The 13913-nt window shown below is 48.7% G+C and overlaps 2 protein-coding genes across 2 annotated transcripts; both read left to right on the top strand.

Moving 5' to 3' along the window:
- Positions 1 to 8261: 8261 nt before the first annotated feature.
- Positions 8262 to 9048, top strand: LOC141732557 (feather keratin Cos2-3-like). The gene is given in 3 exon segments (XM_074561724.1): positions 8262 to 8303; positions 8306 to 8384; positions 8711 to 9048. Coding segments are annotated over 3 exon segments (459 nt in total).
- A 1985-nt stretch (positions 9049 to 11033) lies between these two features.
- LOC141732776 (olfactory receptor 6F1-like) lies at positions 11034 to 13387 on the top strand. Its single transcript, XM_074562145.1, has 2 exons — positions 11034 to 11123; positions 12437 to 13387. Exons 1-2 carry the CDS (start codon positions 11034 to 11036, stop codon positions 13385 to 13387), a joined length of 1041 nt encoding a protein of 346 aa, XP_074418246.1.
- The last annotated feature ends 526 nt before the right edge of the window (positions 13388 to 13913 follow it).

Here is a 13913-nt window from a genome sequence, read left to right as displayed (position 1 = left end):
TACTGCCCTTCCAAGGGAGGGCAGCTTGGGACCTCTCAAATCATTGCCAAAGTCTAACTTCCCTGTCTTACTCTCTCTCCCTTCTCTTTCTTGTCTTCTGGTGTTCTGTGTTGTAAGAACCCCAGAGCCAACCTGAGACATCTGCTGGACCCTCTTCTGTGGTACAGGCAGATGGATGCCCTGTGTGGTCTCTGCCATGGGCAATGGTGGCAGCTGCTTGTGATCTACCTGCACTGGCATCCTCTGAAAGTGAACTTGTATCCCTCTTCAGAGTCATTAAAGTTTTCTGCATCCAAGCCTCTGCCTACACGTAATTCTTTTCTTGATGGATATTATCTTGTATTGCCAAGGAAGAAAGGCATTGCCTTGGGTGGCGGGGAATAAGGTGGGGGCACAAGCAGAAGAGGAAGGGGAGGGTGGGCTACAGGGCAATGGGTCCTTTCCAGTTACCGTTTCTTGAGCTGAGGAAGATATCTTTTCCACAGCCAGTGGGTATCAGGCCCTGTATTCCAGCATCTCTGCTCATATACGATCCTTTGGCCTCAGAGCACATCCTGCAACAGGGAGGCTCACCGCTGCTTTTCCTTAGAGAGGAAGCTGGTGCTGCTTGGGGCTCTGAGAGGTCTGCAGCTCACATGTCTGTGCAGAAGGGAAAAGAAGTTGTCAGAAGATGGTCCCCAATGGATGCAGGAGTCAGGGTAAAGTGACAAAAAGCCTTCAAAACAGCCCACCTGTCTTCAGAATGATGGGGCATGGCCTACACCCAAGAGCAGTGGTAGCAAGGGCAGGTCACCTCTTCACCTTCTACTCCCTAAGAGTTCCCTTTACAGCCCAGCAGTTACACAGATGTGCAGGGCTAAGGGGACTCACAGGCTGAAATAAACCTGGCCATGGGACACACTAGGGCACCAGTGCCTCTCAAACACCCCCAGCAGGGCATCCCAAGGACAGTAGCTAGTGCCCAATTCCCCATGGCTGCACCGTGGTGCCTGGCATTCTCCCAGGCATGAAGTGCCTTTCCCCAAGGCCAGCTCTTCTCCTGGCAAGGCCTGTTGTCCACCTCTGCCTGGTGGTTTGCTCCCCCACTGAGATGTTGCATAGAGCTGTACAGCCTGGGACCACTGCAGAAAAAAATAAGGTGGTGCTAAGGGAAGATCATGAAGTTGGGCATGAGAAGAGCTCCAAGGACCAGCAAAATGCACTGGGGAGAAAAGGCTTCCAGAACCCAGCACACAGACATGCAGCAACTGGAGGATGCAAGGGTAGTTCTGAGTATTTGGCAAATTTGTTGTAATCTTGTAGTTCCAGGAAGGGGCATTGCCCTGTGGCATGTTATTTAGGTTTCTCATCTTTCTTTGAACTCCAGCCTCTAAGGGATACATCCCAGAGCAGATACTCTAAGAGACAGTCCTACAGGAAACCCTGATAAATCAATATGTAGCAGGAAAAAAGAGAAAGTAAAGAGTTGCAGCAAGGAACTATTATACAAGCAGTCCCAGACTCCTGCATTGCCTGTCACCTCACCAGAGCTGTTAGGTATAATAACCATATAACCCAAGGTGAAAATAAGAGAACCTGAGACTCTTTCATCACCTTCTCCTTCTTCTCACACCACTGACATTGGCCTCTTCTGCAAAGAAGGTCTTGGGCAGCAGAGCTCTGGATGTACTGAGGAAACAGTGTTGAGGGCCCTTTTCATGAAGCTCAGTCCTGCACAGACACATTCCCTCCCTCCCCTGGGTTCTTGCACAGACAAGGAAGCTCCCTGCACTGGGGTGTCACGCACAGCACAGAGGTACAAAGCACTGTCAGAGAACTCAACTTCCTCCAGCTGCAGGAGGCTGTGTTTCCCCGTGGTGTTCAGCAACGTGGTAAGTTGGCCACTGTGCTTGGGGCCAGCTGCTGCCTGATATGAAACAAGATGTGGGGCTTGGCCTTTCCTTTGTTGGTACCAAAACAAACCATAAAAATTAGCGGTCTGCTAGGTGCAGGTGGACTGGAAGATGCCTTTCTCCTCCACATTGACTTGTCCTTCTTGGTGAGTGACGATGGTCTGCCTCATGGTACCTGGAAGAAAGCAAGGGTCAGCAACTGCGTGGAAAGGCTCCAAGATGCAAAACAAGAGGGCATGCAAAGCGTCAGAGGAGAAGATTTCCTATGCTTTGCGCTGCAGCAAGAGCCCCATGGATGGGAACAGCAATATGGTGAGTGTCTCTGGGCAAGAAGTCTGAGACCTCAGGTCAGCATGGATCCCACAGCATAATAGTGTCAATTAACTCCCAAAGGGATACCCCCAGAGACAGTCAGGTCTTCCATCCCCACGCTCTTGCTGCCCGGAGTCTCCAGGGAAGAACTTGTGGAGGCTGGCTCTCCTCTGCTAGATCCAGAATATCTCCAGCAGGGTGAGAGACCATGGGAACACCTGCAAAGATGTTTCATCCTGCTCCCCATTCCCTGTCTTCTCAGAGGTCTCCGAGGTCAAGGAAGGTAGGGAAAAGGAAGCTCAGGCATTGTGGACTTGCAGGAGGAATGGCTAGTCAGGGCATGCTGCGTGACTTGTGCCAGCCAGGAGAGAGACTGGGACACCCTAAGAATGAGTGGGATGAGAGTGCTTTCATGTTCCTGCATCAACTTGCAAAAGTCCTGTGCTTTTGGGTTGCCAGGTGAAACGCTGGGCCCAGAAAGATTGAAAGAGACAGAGAGAGGTGGGCAACTGGCAAGAAAATAGGAAGGCAAGGGGTCTATGATGGTCAGGAGAGGAGCTGTTTCTTCTCAGTCTCATCTTTTCTTTTGTATCAGTAGCAGCAGTATCTTGAGAAAGCAGGTGCAGAAAAACCCATCTGACCTGATGTTTCCCAATATTTGACCATAATTCAAGAGCAGCTCCCTGTAGAGAACTGTTGAGGGGATGCGGGTCTCCTAGGAAGGAGAGGAATCGTGCCTCCAGACAAAGCCAATGCTTACCCAGTGGTTGCCTCAGGAAGGCAGTGAGGACGAGATACCAAAGGTGCATGCTGAGACCGATCCTCCTGCAAGTGTGAGAGTGACTCGGAAACCTCTGCACCAACAACCCCAAGAGAGAAGAGCTGTCAGAAATGGTGAGATAAAAGTGCCATAAGTCTGCTTTGCCACAAGGGCACACTGCTGACTCACCTTCAGCCATTGGTCACCAGCCATCCCCTGCCTTCCCAGCTGCCTGACCTATAACCTCTGTCTACAGCACAGTCCAAGGTACATCAAGAAGCTGAAAGGTGCCTGTCCCCAGAGGACCCGATTGTTCTTGACTCAGGCTTTTGGAGAAAAATTGTGTTTTGTCGTGTCCTACCTGGATGGTCGCTTCTGGTAGGAACTGCAGAACAAACTCCTACTGCACATGATCTGCAAAGACAGAAAGGTATTTCACCTTTGCCTGACTCTAAATGCATCTATCTATCACTTCATGAGCTTTATTTCTGGCTTCATCCTCCATCTCTCTTTCTATAAGCTACCAAAGGCTGATCCACGTATTTGAACAGGCTGATATTGCAGGCTTAAGGTTCAGACAATTCCTAGATGCAAGGCAAGAAAGGCATTTTTCCCTCCTTAGGCAAGTTTGGCCAACAAATAAACCACAGGAGCAATCGTGTCTTCTGTCAAGAGCGGTTGGTGGATGCTGAGGGAAGCATAGGAGCAAGGCAAGCAGGTGGGATGCTTCTGCTGAGTTTCCACTCCTGTGTTCCAAGTCCCTGGGCCTTGACATGACTGAGAAAGGCACACCTATATATGTCCCAACAGCTTTCCTCATTGGCATACAGGCTGGGGAGGCACAGAAGGCAGCACAGATGCCCTTGCCCTCTGCTTTACAGACATGCTCCATCCATCCCTTCAGATACCTATATGAACGATCCCAGTCTGCTTGTGCTTCCCTGGGTTCCAGGACACCACCACAGAGGCAAGCATGCTGCCTGGCCAGTTTGAAGCGCATCCAAATAATGCCTGGAGAAGGGATCCTTTGCCAGTTAAAGTTAAAGACAGGGACATCTGAGGTTGCAGAAACCTGGTTTCCCTCTCTGCTTCTAAAGCCCAAGAACATTGACTTGGAACAGCTGAGTGAGCTACTCGAGCCAGACACGTCTCCCTGGGGACCAGATGGACAGAGAATACTCCTCTCAGGGCCCTAAATGTGTCTTTGCAAAGGGTTTTGAGGCTTTCATTCTGTCTCCAGGACTTCACCTGCACACCCAAAGACTCTGTGTTTGGTGTGGAGGGAAATCCTCTACAATAGCCTCATGATCTGGAACCTATGGAGAAAGTCTGAAGGTTTCAGCCAGTTCTACATCATTTTCTCAAGTCTGTGTTGAGCTCAAACTCCTGACATTATGGCATGGCCTCCCGAGCTCCAGAAAAGACCTCCATGGGGGAAATGATGGAGGAGCTTGTGAGAAGCCTGATGCCAATTCCAATGTTGATGCTGGTGCCTAGCTTTTGCCAATACTGATGGCACTGCTAGTGACAGGCAGTGGGGGAAGGACCCTGGGGTGCCTGGCCAGGTGGAGCTGGTTAGGGCAAGGTAGTTCCAGCAGGCAGAGTGTCAGCACCCTGCGGTGGGCCTGGCCAGGGCTTTCATAGAATCATGGAATCACATAATCATAGAATCATAAAATGGTTTGGTTTGGTTTTGAAGGGACCTTGAAGGACCATCTAGTCTTGTGACATCCATTACTAGTGCAGATTACTCAAAGCCCTATCCAACCTGACCTTGAGCAATTCCGGTGATGGGGAATCCACAAGTTTTTGGGAACACTTCTTCCAATGTCTCACCACCCTAATTGAAAAACATTTCTTACTTATGTACGATCTAAATCTACCCTCTTTCAGTTTAAAGTCCTATCACTACAGACCTTGGTAAAATCTCTCACTCTCTGTTTCTTTTAAACCCCTTTTAAGTAATATTAGTTTGTCTTTTGAAGAGATGGTATTTATCTTAAGGCAACTTCACCAGGCCAGCTTCCTCTCTGGTGGCCCAGCCCCAGCATTTGCAGCTGCAGGCCATGGGGCTCACCCCCCGCACACAACCCTTTGCTGCCATGTGAGCGTGTCAGGGCAGCACCTCTCCCTGCATTGAACCTGGAACTGGTCCCAGACCTCCACAACTGCCTTACGGCAATCACCAGGGATGGGCCGGAGCTTGCAAAACGTCAGGATAATTTTGACTTGTAAAGTGGAGAATGCCTGGAGCTGCAGCAATAGGGGTGGTCTTAAGCTTTGACTTTGTCTCTCATGGACAGAATCAATATGTGAACATGGTTAAATTTCAAAAAAAGACCCCGCTGCTTGGACCTCAATACACCTTCTCTCTTTCCTGTAATTGAGAACACAATCAGTTGAACTACTTCTGGCCAATGCACAAAAGCCCAAAAGCCCTCTGCTGTCACTAAATCCACCAACAGTGGCTGGCGCCTCATTTGCCTTCTTAGCAGTAGGCTTTCGAGGACTTGCCTGAAGTTGTCAGGGGCACAGGGGCAGAGAGCTGCCTGTGGAGTCCTGCTTCTCAGAGTGTGGGGAGAGGCTGGGCTTCCTCATGTGCATATGCATCTGTCTGCACCTGGGGGCATATTTGTGCCTCTGTATTTGCATTTGTGTGGGTATTTGCAATGCACATATGAGAGTGAGTGTCTGCCAGCGTGTGTGTGAACGAGGACATTTCTGTTTATATCTGTGCATGTGTTTGTGTCCACGCATGTTTTTGCAGGTAGGCAAGTATGCATCTGTGCTGTCAGTGTGCAAGTGTGTGCAGACGTGCGCACATATGTGTCTATGTACTCAAGCATGCAATTATCTATGTGCAATTGTGAGTGTGAAAATGCATACAAGCACATGTGAACACTTACATGATGACAAGCCTGAGGAGTGAATGTATGTGCGGGCACAAGGGTTCTTGTGTAGCTGGGTGTGCATACATATGTTTTTTCATGTTTGCTCACATCTGACCAAAAGTCTGTGTTTCTAGAGGCATATGTATGTGCCTTTGTGTCATGCATGCTTGTGACCGCACATACCTGTGTGTCAACAGGTGTAGACAGGTGTGTACACCCTTTGAGTGCATGGATATTTTCTCATGTATCTGTGTGTACGTGGCTGTGCAATTACTTCCATTTGCTTGTGATGTCAATTGGTGAGATCAAAATGAGAACAAGAGTCTAACTGAAACCTTGAGTGTAACTGTGGTCTGACTCAGACGTCCCACGAGGACAAGTTGCAGTGAATGTCCAGATTTGTCTATCAGTACTGCACCATCCATGCTAGATGTTGTCTGGGAAACGGCCCCTGTGCTTGCAGTCATGTTTGGTAAGAAGCAGGATTGCTGACAGTTGGGAATCTGACCTGCCCCTTCCTTGGGTGCAGGAGAGAGGACCAAAAGAAGGAGAGGTGGGAAAAGGCTAAAAGCCCTCTGTCCAGAGAGAAGGAGAAAGTGGAGGCCTTCTTGGAGAGTGCCCAGCAAGACTAAGTTTGTACAGCTACATCCTTAGACAGGGACAGCTGAGCAGCCATGGCACCTGGAGGTGTCAGGCATACCAATTGGAGAACTCTGGGACTAGATGGAGTATCCACTGTCTTTCTAGAGATGGGAAAGAAAGGATGAGAGACTCCCTCCAGGTGCCTCTCTGTGGCCCAAAGCCAATGCCCAAGAGGTTTGCAGAGGTGAAGGGAGTGCGCGGAGAAATGGACTCATGGCTATAAGGGAGACAGGGAGGGAAGGGGTAAATCAGGGGGCTTAGGTGTCACCTGCAGACAGGGAAGGAAATTCTCTCTGCTGTTGTAGCCCCCATTTCCCACCAGCAGGCTCCAAATATGATGACCATGGACAAGGAAAGCTTGTCTGGAAAAGGAGGAAGATCATTGACAGGAATAAGCCAGAAGTCACCCAGAGGAGCAATTCCTCAGGGGAACAGCTCCCAAGACAGTGTTTCCACCTCTTTCCCAGTGTCCTTCCTTCCACCACCAGCAGCCCCTGGGGAAAAGAGGGTCTTTCCCTGACCCAGTCAGGCAACATCATCAGGCGCTGAGGTGTGCAACACTTAATCAGATATGCCTTTGCCCCAGGGCCGGTTGCTGGTCACTCAGATCCAGATTTCAATGTAGGACATGAAGGTCCTTGGTGTTCTTCCTGGGCACAGCACAGTGACATCAGGACCTTGGTCCCTTCAGTTCAATACCTGCTCAGTCCAATGTCTCAGTCCTTGCCCAGTTCAGCACCACATCAGTAAGTTTCTGGCTGGGTGTAAGTTTATGTTTTTATACAGTCTAAGACTCTTAGAGCCTGCTGAAGGACAGAAAGGAGGAAAAACCTTAACTGATATTCCAAATTATCTTACCTAAAGGCACAAGTAACAAATGTATGCTCTTAATATTCTTTTTTTCTTGCAAAGCCTGCTGAAACATTCACACTTAGTTAAAATAAAGCAATAAGAGAGACTATGGGAAGGCATAATGGAAGATAACAGCAAATCTGTGCGCTCTAATATAATGTGCAGAGGAAGAAACCAACTGAAATTCAGGCAAAGCATAGCACTCAGGGGACTCATGGAACAGCCTGCACCCTTAGGCAGCACTGCTTTCACATCTGTACTGCTCATCTTGCTGGCAACCAACATTGCTGGCACACACATGCATTCACAGCGGTCCACATGCACAAATGTCCACACAAACAAGCATACATGCATCCACAGAAGCAGCTGTGAGCTCAAGAGAGGAGACACGGAGGACCACCATGTCAGGGAAGGGCCAGAGCACCTTGGATTACAATAAAGCCACAAACATATCCATAGTGTACATTGAGAACTCCCAGAGACTTCCCAGGCATGGCAGGAGGCCAAACAGGGCAATAACCTTCTCCTGAGGGCAGCATTAGGAGGAAAAGATACAAATCCCAGCAGTGAGGGAGAGAGAAGGATGTGACATGTCCTCCTGGATGAGTGCCTTGGGTGATGGGGCTAAGGATTACAGGGCTGGAAGCACCTGAGCTCCTCCCTGAAAAGGAGAACGCAAGCAACCCCACCAGAGTGCCCCAGCCTTACATCATCTGCCTGCAAAGGACCCCTCTGGCTCTTAGTCTGTGTCTTCTGGCTGCTCTGACGCATTTCTGCCCTGGAAATCAATGGACTCGTATTCCCAGCATTCCATGAGAGAATGAGGATGCTAGAAAAAAGAAAATTAAAAGGTAGCACTGCAGAAAATCAAAACACAGCCTACGTCATTAGCTGGGACATTTTGCTTTAGAGATGAGCATTTCAGAAGATTACTACCTCCACAAAAGCTGCCTGTGGACCTGGGCAAGTGTAGGACCAGTATAAAAGCAAGTACAACTCCTTGCTCTCTCATCCACTTCTCTTGCCTCCTTCTGCATTGAAGACCAGGTGAGGGAAGTGCTTTCTCCTCTTTCTGCTCCAGGATAAAGTCTTGCCTCAATGGCCATCTCAGATGATACCCACTCTGCCCTACTCTTGTGCTCCTTCTTATGGGACATTGAATGGGGAAGAGTGGCTTGGAGGGACACTGGGTGTTGGCTGAGGTGGCTCCTGCTCTAGAGGCTTGGCAAGAACCTCTCTAAGACTGGCTAGTCTTTGTAGAGTCCATGGGTCCAAGGGAAAGAACTCCTGGTGTCTCCCTGCACAGTTTCCTCCTAACTACCTAGCAGGAAGCTTCTTTCTCACCCATGCCTGTACTATGATTTTCTCCCAGGCGCACCTCCATCTGAGAGACATGTCCTGCTACAACCAGTGCCTGCCCTGCCGGCCCTGTGGCCCCACCCCGCTGGCCAACAGCTGCAATGAGCCCTGTGTCAGGCAGTGCCAGAACTCGACCGTCATCATCGAGCCCTCCCCTGTGGTGGTGACTCTGCCTGGCCCCATCCTCAGCTCCTTCCCGCAGAACACTGTTGTGGGATCCTCCACCTCCGCTGCCATTGGCAGCATCCTCAGCTGTGATGGAGTCCCCATCACCTCTGGGTGCTGTGACTTCTCCTGCATTACCAGCCGCTACTGTGGCAACAGATGTCAGCCCTGCTAAAGCTGCTGGGAAATTCCCAAGGAGACACCCTGAGGAGCTCAGAACATGGTGCTGGGCAGAGGATAGATGTTTTCAATGTTGCTTTCAGCATAGCTGAGAGACTTTGCTTTTATTTCCTTTTTCCTTGTTTGCTTTACATTCTCTTAGCAGCAAGGTTCCCCCAAGGCCAACCTGGTGGGAACCGTCTGTCTCCTCTCTGTCTATGGGGCAGGCAGACAGACATCATGCAAGATCTTCCCCACAGCCAAGGACCTAAGACTCACAGCTGCCCCTATGAACTGGCGGTCCCTGCCTGGGGTGACTTTGTTTTCCTCTTTGACTCATTAAAGTTCTATTGCATTCAAGCCTAGACTCAACGTGGTCCTTCTCTCTGTGGAGACTCCTCAATTCCAAAGGAGAAAGGTGTTGCTCTGGGTTGGAAGGTCCTGCACATGGGGCAGAGCAATCCCATGTACAAATGCAGGCTGGGCAGAGAATGGGTTGACAGCAGCCCTGCTGAGAAGCATTTGCAGGTGTTGGTGAACGAGAGCTCAACATGAGTCGGCAATGTGCGCTCACAGTCTAGAAAGACAACTGCATCCTGGGCTGCATAAAAAGAAATATGGCCAGTAGGTTGAGGGATGTTATTGTCCCCCTCTACTCCACTCTCATGAGGTCCCACTTGGAGTACTGCGTCCACCTCTGGAGCCCCCAAAATAATAATGACATGGACCTGTGAGTCCAGAGAATGCCACGAAGATGATCAGAGGACTGGAGCACCTCTCCTATGAAGACAGTCTGGGAAAGTTGAGATTGTTCAGCCTGGAGAAGAGAAGGCTCCAGGGAGACCTTATAGCAGCCTTCCAGTACTTAGAGGGCCTACAAGAAAGATGCAAAGGAACTTTTACAAGGGCATGTAGTGATATGATGAGGGGGTCAAGGTTTTAAACTGAAAAAGGTTTAGATTAGATATTAGGAAGAAAATCATTACTCTGAGGGTGGTGAGACACTGGAACAGGATTTCCAGAGAAGCTGTGGATGCCCCATCCCTCAAAGCACTCAAGGCCAGGATGGATGGGGCTTTGAGCAACCTGGTGTAGTCAAAGGTGTCCATGCCTATGGCAGGCTGGTTGGAACTAGGTGATCTTTAAGGTCTCTTCCAACACTAACCATTCTATGATTCCATGATTCTTTGATTCTGTGATCTGTACTTAGATCTTCACTTCAATGAAGTCTGAAGACTTAGGCCTTAACTGCAGTTAGAGGGTATGAAATGTGGCAAGTGAATCCCTTACCTTACTCTCTCTATATTCATGTGTCCATAGCTGCCTTTAGTTATCTCCCACCCTGGAGATTTCAAGACCATGTTAGCATCCAGCACCAAATACTTGACACTTCCAGTCTCTTGAGACACAGCTATGTCAAACATCTCCTGCATGTCAGCAATAGCTACACAAGACAGCACTGAGTTCCTGAGAATGTTACGTGCTACAGCTACAGGCAGGAGGCAAACACACAGCCTGACACAAACCTTAGAGAATTGTGTTGCTGTTCTTTAATTGGCCTGTGTGAAGAGAGAGCATTACACATCTGCAATAATTCCATGAAATCCCCAAAAGATCAAATTCCCTGTAGTACCTAGAGGGAAAACAGAAAACCATCTCCTCAGTGTGGCCAGTTTGAGCTTCAGTGTGTTAATGAGATGAATATGGGGAAGTTATTATGCTAACGATGCTGGCGACTCTCTGATGTATGCTCTTATTATATGGAGCTAACCTGGAGAGACTTTACTCTGTGTGTGTGACACATGGGCACCTCTTTGTGGAAGGACAGTGGTGGCTGTGAGGGGGAAAGAAAACTGGGACCACAAGCTGTCAATACCTACCAGGTGGATGGAGAGGAAGCAAGGTAAGCTTGAAGTGAGTTGACATGGTGAGAGTTGTTCAGCCACACTTCTCCTGACATCACTGCACCCAGAGCTTCTCCAATAAATTAACCTCTTTCCAATGTTCTTCCTCAGCCAAAGAGACCATGGCTTCATCTGGAGGATGGTGCATGAAGAGATGTTGTTTGGATCATTTCCATTAGCTGAGCTGGTGAGTGAAGCCTGCCCAAGACCTCTAGCATTGACTTTCAATGCCTTGCACATTTAAAGAGAGCCAGGTTAAGGGGGATTTCTCTACTCTTCACCCACATGAGATTTCTGATATGTAAATTCCTAAAGAGAAGGAAAGGAGATAAAGGGATCCTTCAGATAGTGGTTCAGCTCCATCTATCTTAGATACCCACCTGAGCATGAGACCGGTTCTCCCCTAAAGAACTGATCAATAATCCTCCCTTGTCTGCAAGGAGGGCATAGATTACAACTTGCATTTTGACTGGCTTCTCGGAAGAGGTACCCTGGATGGGATTCAACTCAGAAGATTTTGCTGTCAACCACTGAGGCATGGGTACCTCTGCCCAAGTTGAGCTGTCTGACTTACCCATCTGACCTTCTTGCTAGACTCCTGCTCTAGTCCTCAGGGACAATCTGACACTTCTAGATGGATTTTAGCCGTGTATATTAGATGAGATGAGCCATATCTCCCTAGTGCTTTTTCTCTGTACATTGGGAAAGAAGGAGGGTGAGATGAGGAGCTGAGATAAGAGTAATTCATTGTAGGTCTTTCAACTTGGTCAGCAGAAATCATTCCTCTGACTCTGAAGTGGCAAAATTTTAAAAAGATGAATCTTAAACCCTAGCAGCTATGCTGAGAAGCAGACGTCAGTGGAAGTAATGAAGGTATTTGCAAAAGCTTCCTGTGCTGAGACTCGGAAGAAGGCAAATATACAAGGCCACAAGTCCTTCAGTAATAAGTGTCATACTAGCCTGCTGCCTGTGCTGCTGCCATCTCAATCAGAAGCCATTGTGATAAACTGACCTAGAAGAGGTGAGAAAATCTCTTCCAGTACCACATTATCATGATGGTTTTCTGATCCCTCAGTCTCATTTCCTGAAATCACAACTCGTTATTTCCTGCCCTAAGGAGTGCAAGTATGTTATTCCCTTCCTCACTGCAACAGCTTTTCACATAGCTGGAGACCCTCAGCCTGCTATCCATAGTTTCCTAAATGGGATTTTCATCTCACAAAAATGATTGCATTCCACATGTTCTAAAGGAGATGCCTGTGCTTGATCTGATAATTCTCCAGGTTCATTTGATGGTGTAGGCATGGTCAGATCTAGTTGTCCAAACATGTTTCTGCAGCAAAGGATTTCCCTGACAATTCTAACTTAGGGTAGATGCTGTTTTTCTGTGCTCTGCAACAACACTTTTTACAGGGATGATGGCTTTATTTCACTACTAGTGACATCTGAAGGACCATCACAGGCATGCAGACTCTCACAGAAACTTTCCTGTCTTTGCAGATGAACCTCAGCTCCTGGGAGAACATGGAAAATGGGACAAGTGTGGAAGAATTCATCCTTCTTGGCTTCACAGGCACGTGGCACTTCCGGGTCTGCCTTGTAGTGGTATTTGCACTGACATACTCACTGACACTAACAGGCAATGCATCCATCATAGCCCTCGTGTGGATGACCAAGAACCTCCATACACCAATGTACTTTTTCCTCTGTAATCTTTCCTTTCTGGAGATCTGGTACACTACAGGTGTTGTTCCCAAAGCCATAGGAGTCATGCTGGGGAGTAGCCAGACCATCTCCTTCAACGTCTGCATCCTCCAGTTGTTCTTTCTTCTCTCTTTAGGTTCCACTGAGTGTTTTCTCCTGTCTGTCATGGCCTATGACCGCTACTTAGCCATACGCTACCCCTTGAGATACAGCTCCCTCATGAGCAGTGTCCTCTCTGCTCGGCTGGCGCTCAGCTCCTGGCTGGGAGGCTTTCTGTCCATCTCGCTGCTGGCCTTTCTGACATCCAGGCTGACGTTCTGTGGGCCACATGTCATCAATCATTTCCTCTGTGATATAGACTCCTGCCTTGCCCTCTCCTGCAGTGACACATGGCCCGTGGAGATGGCAACCTTCCTAGTCTCCATAATCGTTGTGGTGGCCTCCTGTGTGGTCACTCTGATCTCCTATATATACATCATCTCTTCCATCCTGAGAATCCAGTCAGCTCATGGCCGGAAAAAGGCATTCTCCACTTGCTCTGCCCATCTCAGTGTCGTCACAATCTGGTATGGTTCCACCATGTTCCTGTATGTGAAGCCATCGGCCCAGAACTCCCTGGATCTGAACAAACTCATGAATATCTTTAACACAGTTGTAACTCCTTTGTTGAACCCCTTCATTTACACACTCAGGAACAAAGAAGTGAAGCAAGCTCTGGGGCAGGCTTTCACTTTCCAGAAAAAGTGAAGTGGCTTTTCAAAGGGCCTTGGTGGGAGCAAACAGGTTCATCCCCTCCCTCCCATGACTTACACCCTACAGAAAGTCCTCACCAAAGCGTAACTGCACCTGGGCATCACAGGTAGTGAGAAGCCACCAGTTCCCCACTGAGCTCATCTCACTCACCTCACAGCCATCTTAGGCTGGGCTGAGCCTTGATTCTAATGCTCCCACCTCCCTCTGTTCCCTCCTGGGTAAACTCAGAATGCCTCCCAGTGCTCTGAAGACCACCACTTGGAAAGGCTCACAAACCCCATCCAGAAGCAATTGTCCGACAGAACACTGGATAGTCGCATAGGTTTGTATTCCAGTATAAAAAGTGCTTCATTTTGTCAGGGATTCATCTGAAGCCCCAAAGGAATTCCCAGCAGCTTGCCCACTGCTTTAGGAAATGGGCATGTGTTTCTCCATTTAGTCAGATGTTTTCTGGATGGATTTATGACCCATTCTTGTGGCTGTTTCAGAAAATCATGCTCTGGTTCAAAACAAAATTTGT

Source organism: Larus michahellis, chromosome 18 (genome assembly GCF_964199755.1).
Source record: "Larus michahellis chromosome 18, bLarMic1.1, whole genome shotgun sequence".
In the NCBI taxonomy this organism is placed as follows: domain Eukaryota; kingdom Metazoa; phylum Chordata; class Aves; order Charadriiformes; family Laridae; genus Larus; species Larus michahellis.
This window is presented reverse-complemented; position numbering and strand designations above follow the sequence as displayed.

Excerpts from the sequence above, each read along its gene's own strand:
- LOC141732776 (XM_074562145.1), top strand. The coding sequence starts at position 11,034 with ATGTTCTTCCTCAGCCAAAGAGACCATGGCTTCATCTGGAGGATGGTG. Across the intron at positions 11,124-12,436 it reads CATTTCCATTAGCTGAGCTG|ATGAACCTCAGCTCCTGGGA; the intron begins GTGAGTGAAGCC and ends CTGTCTTTGCAG.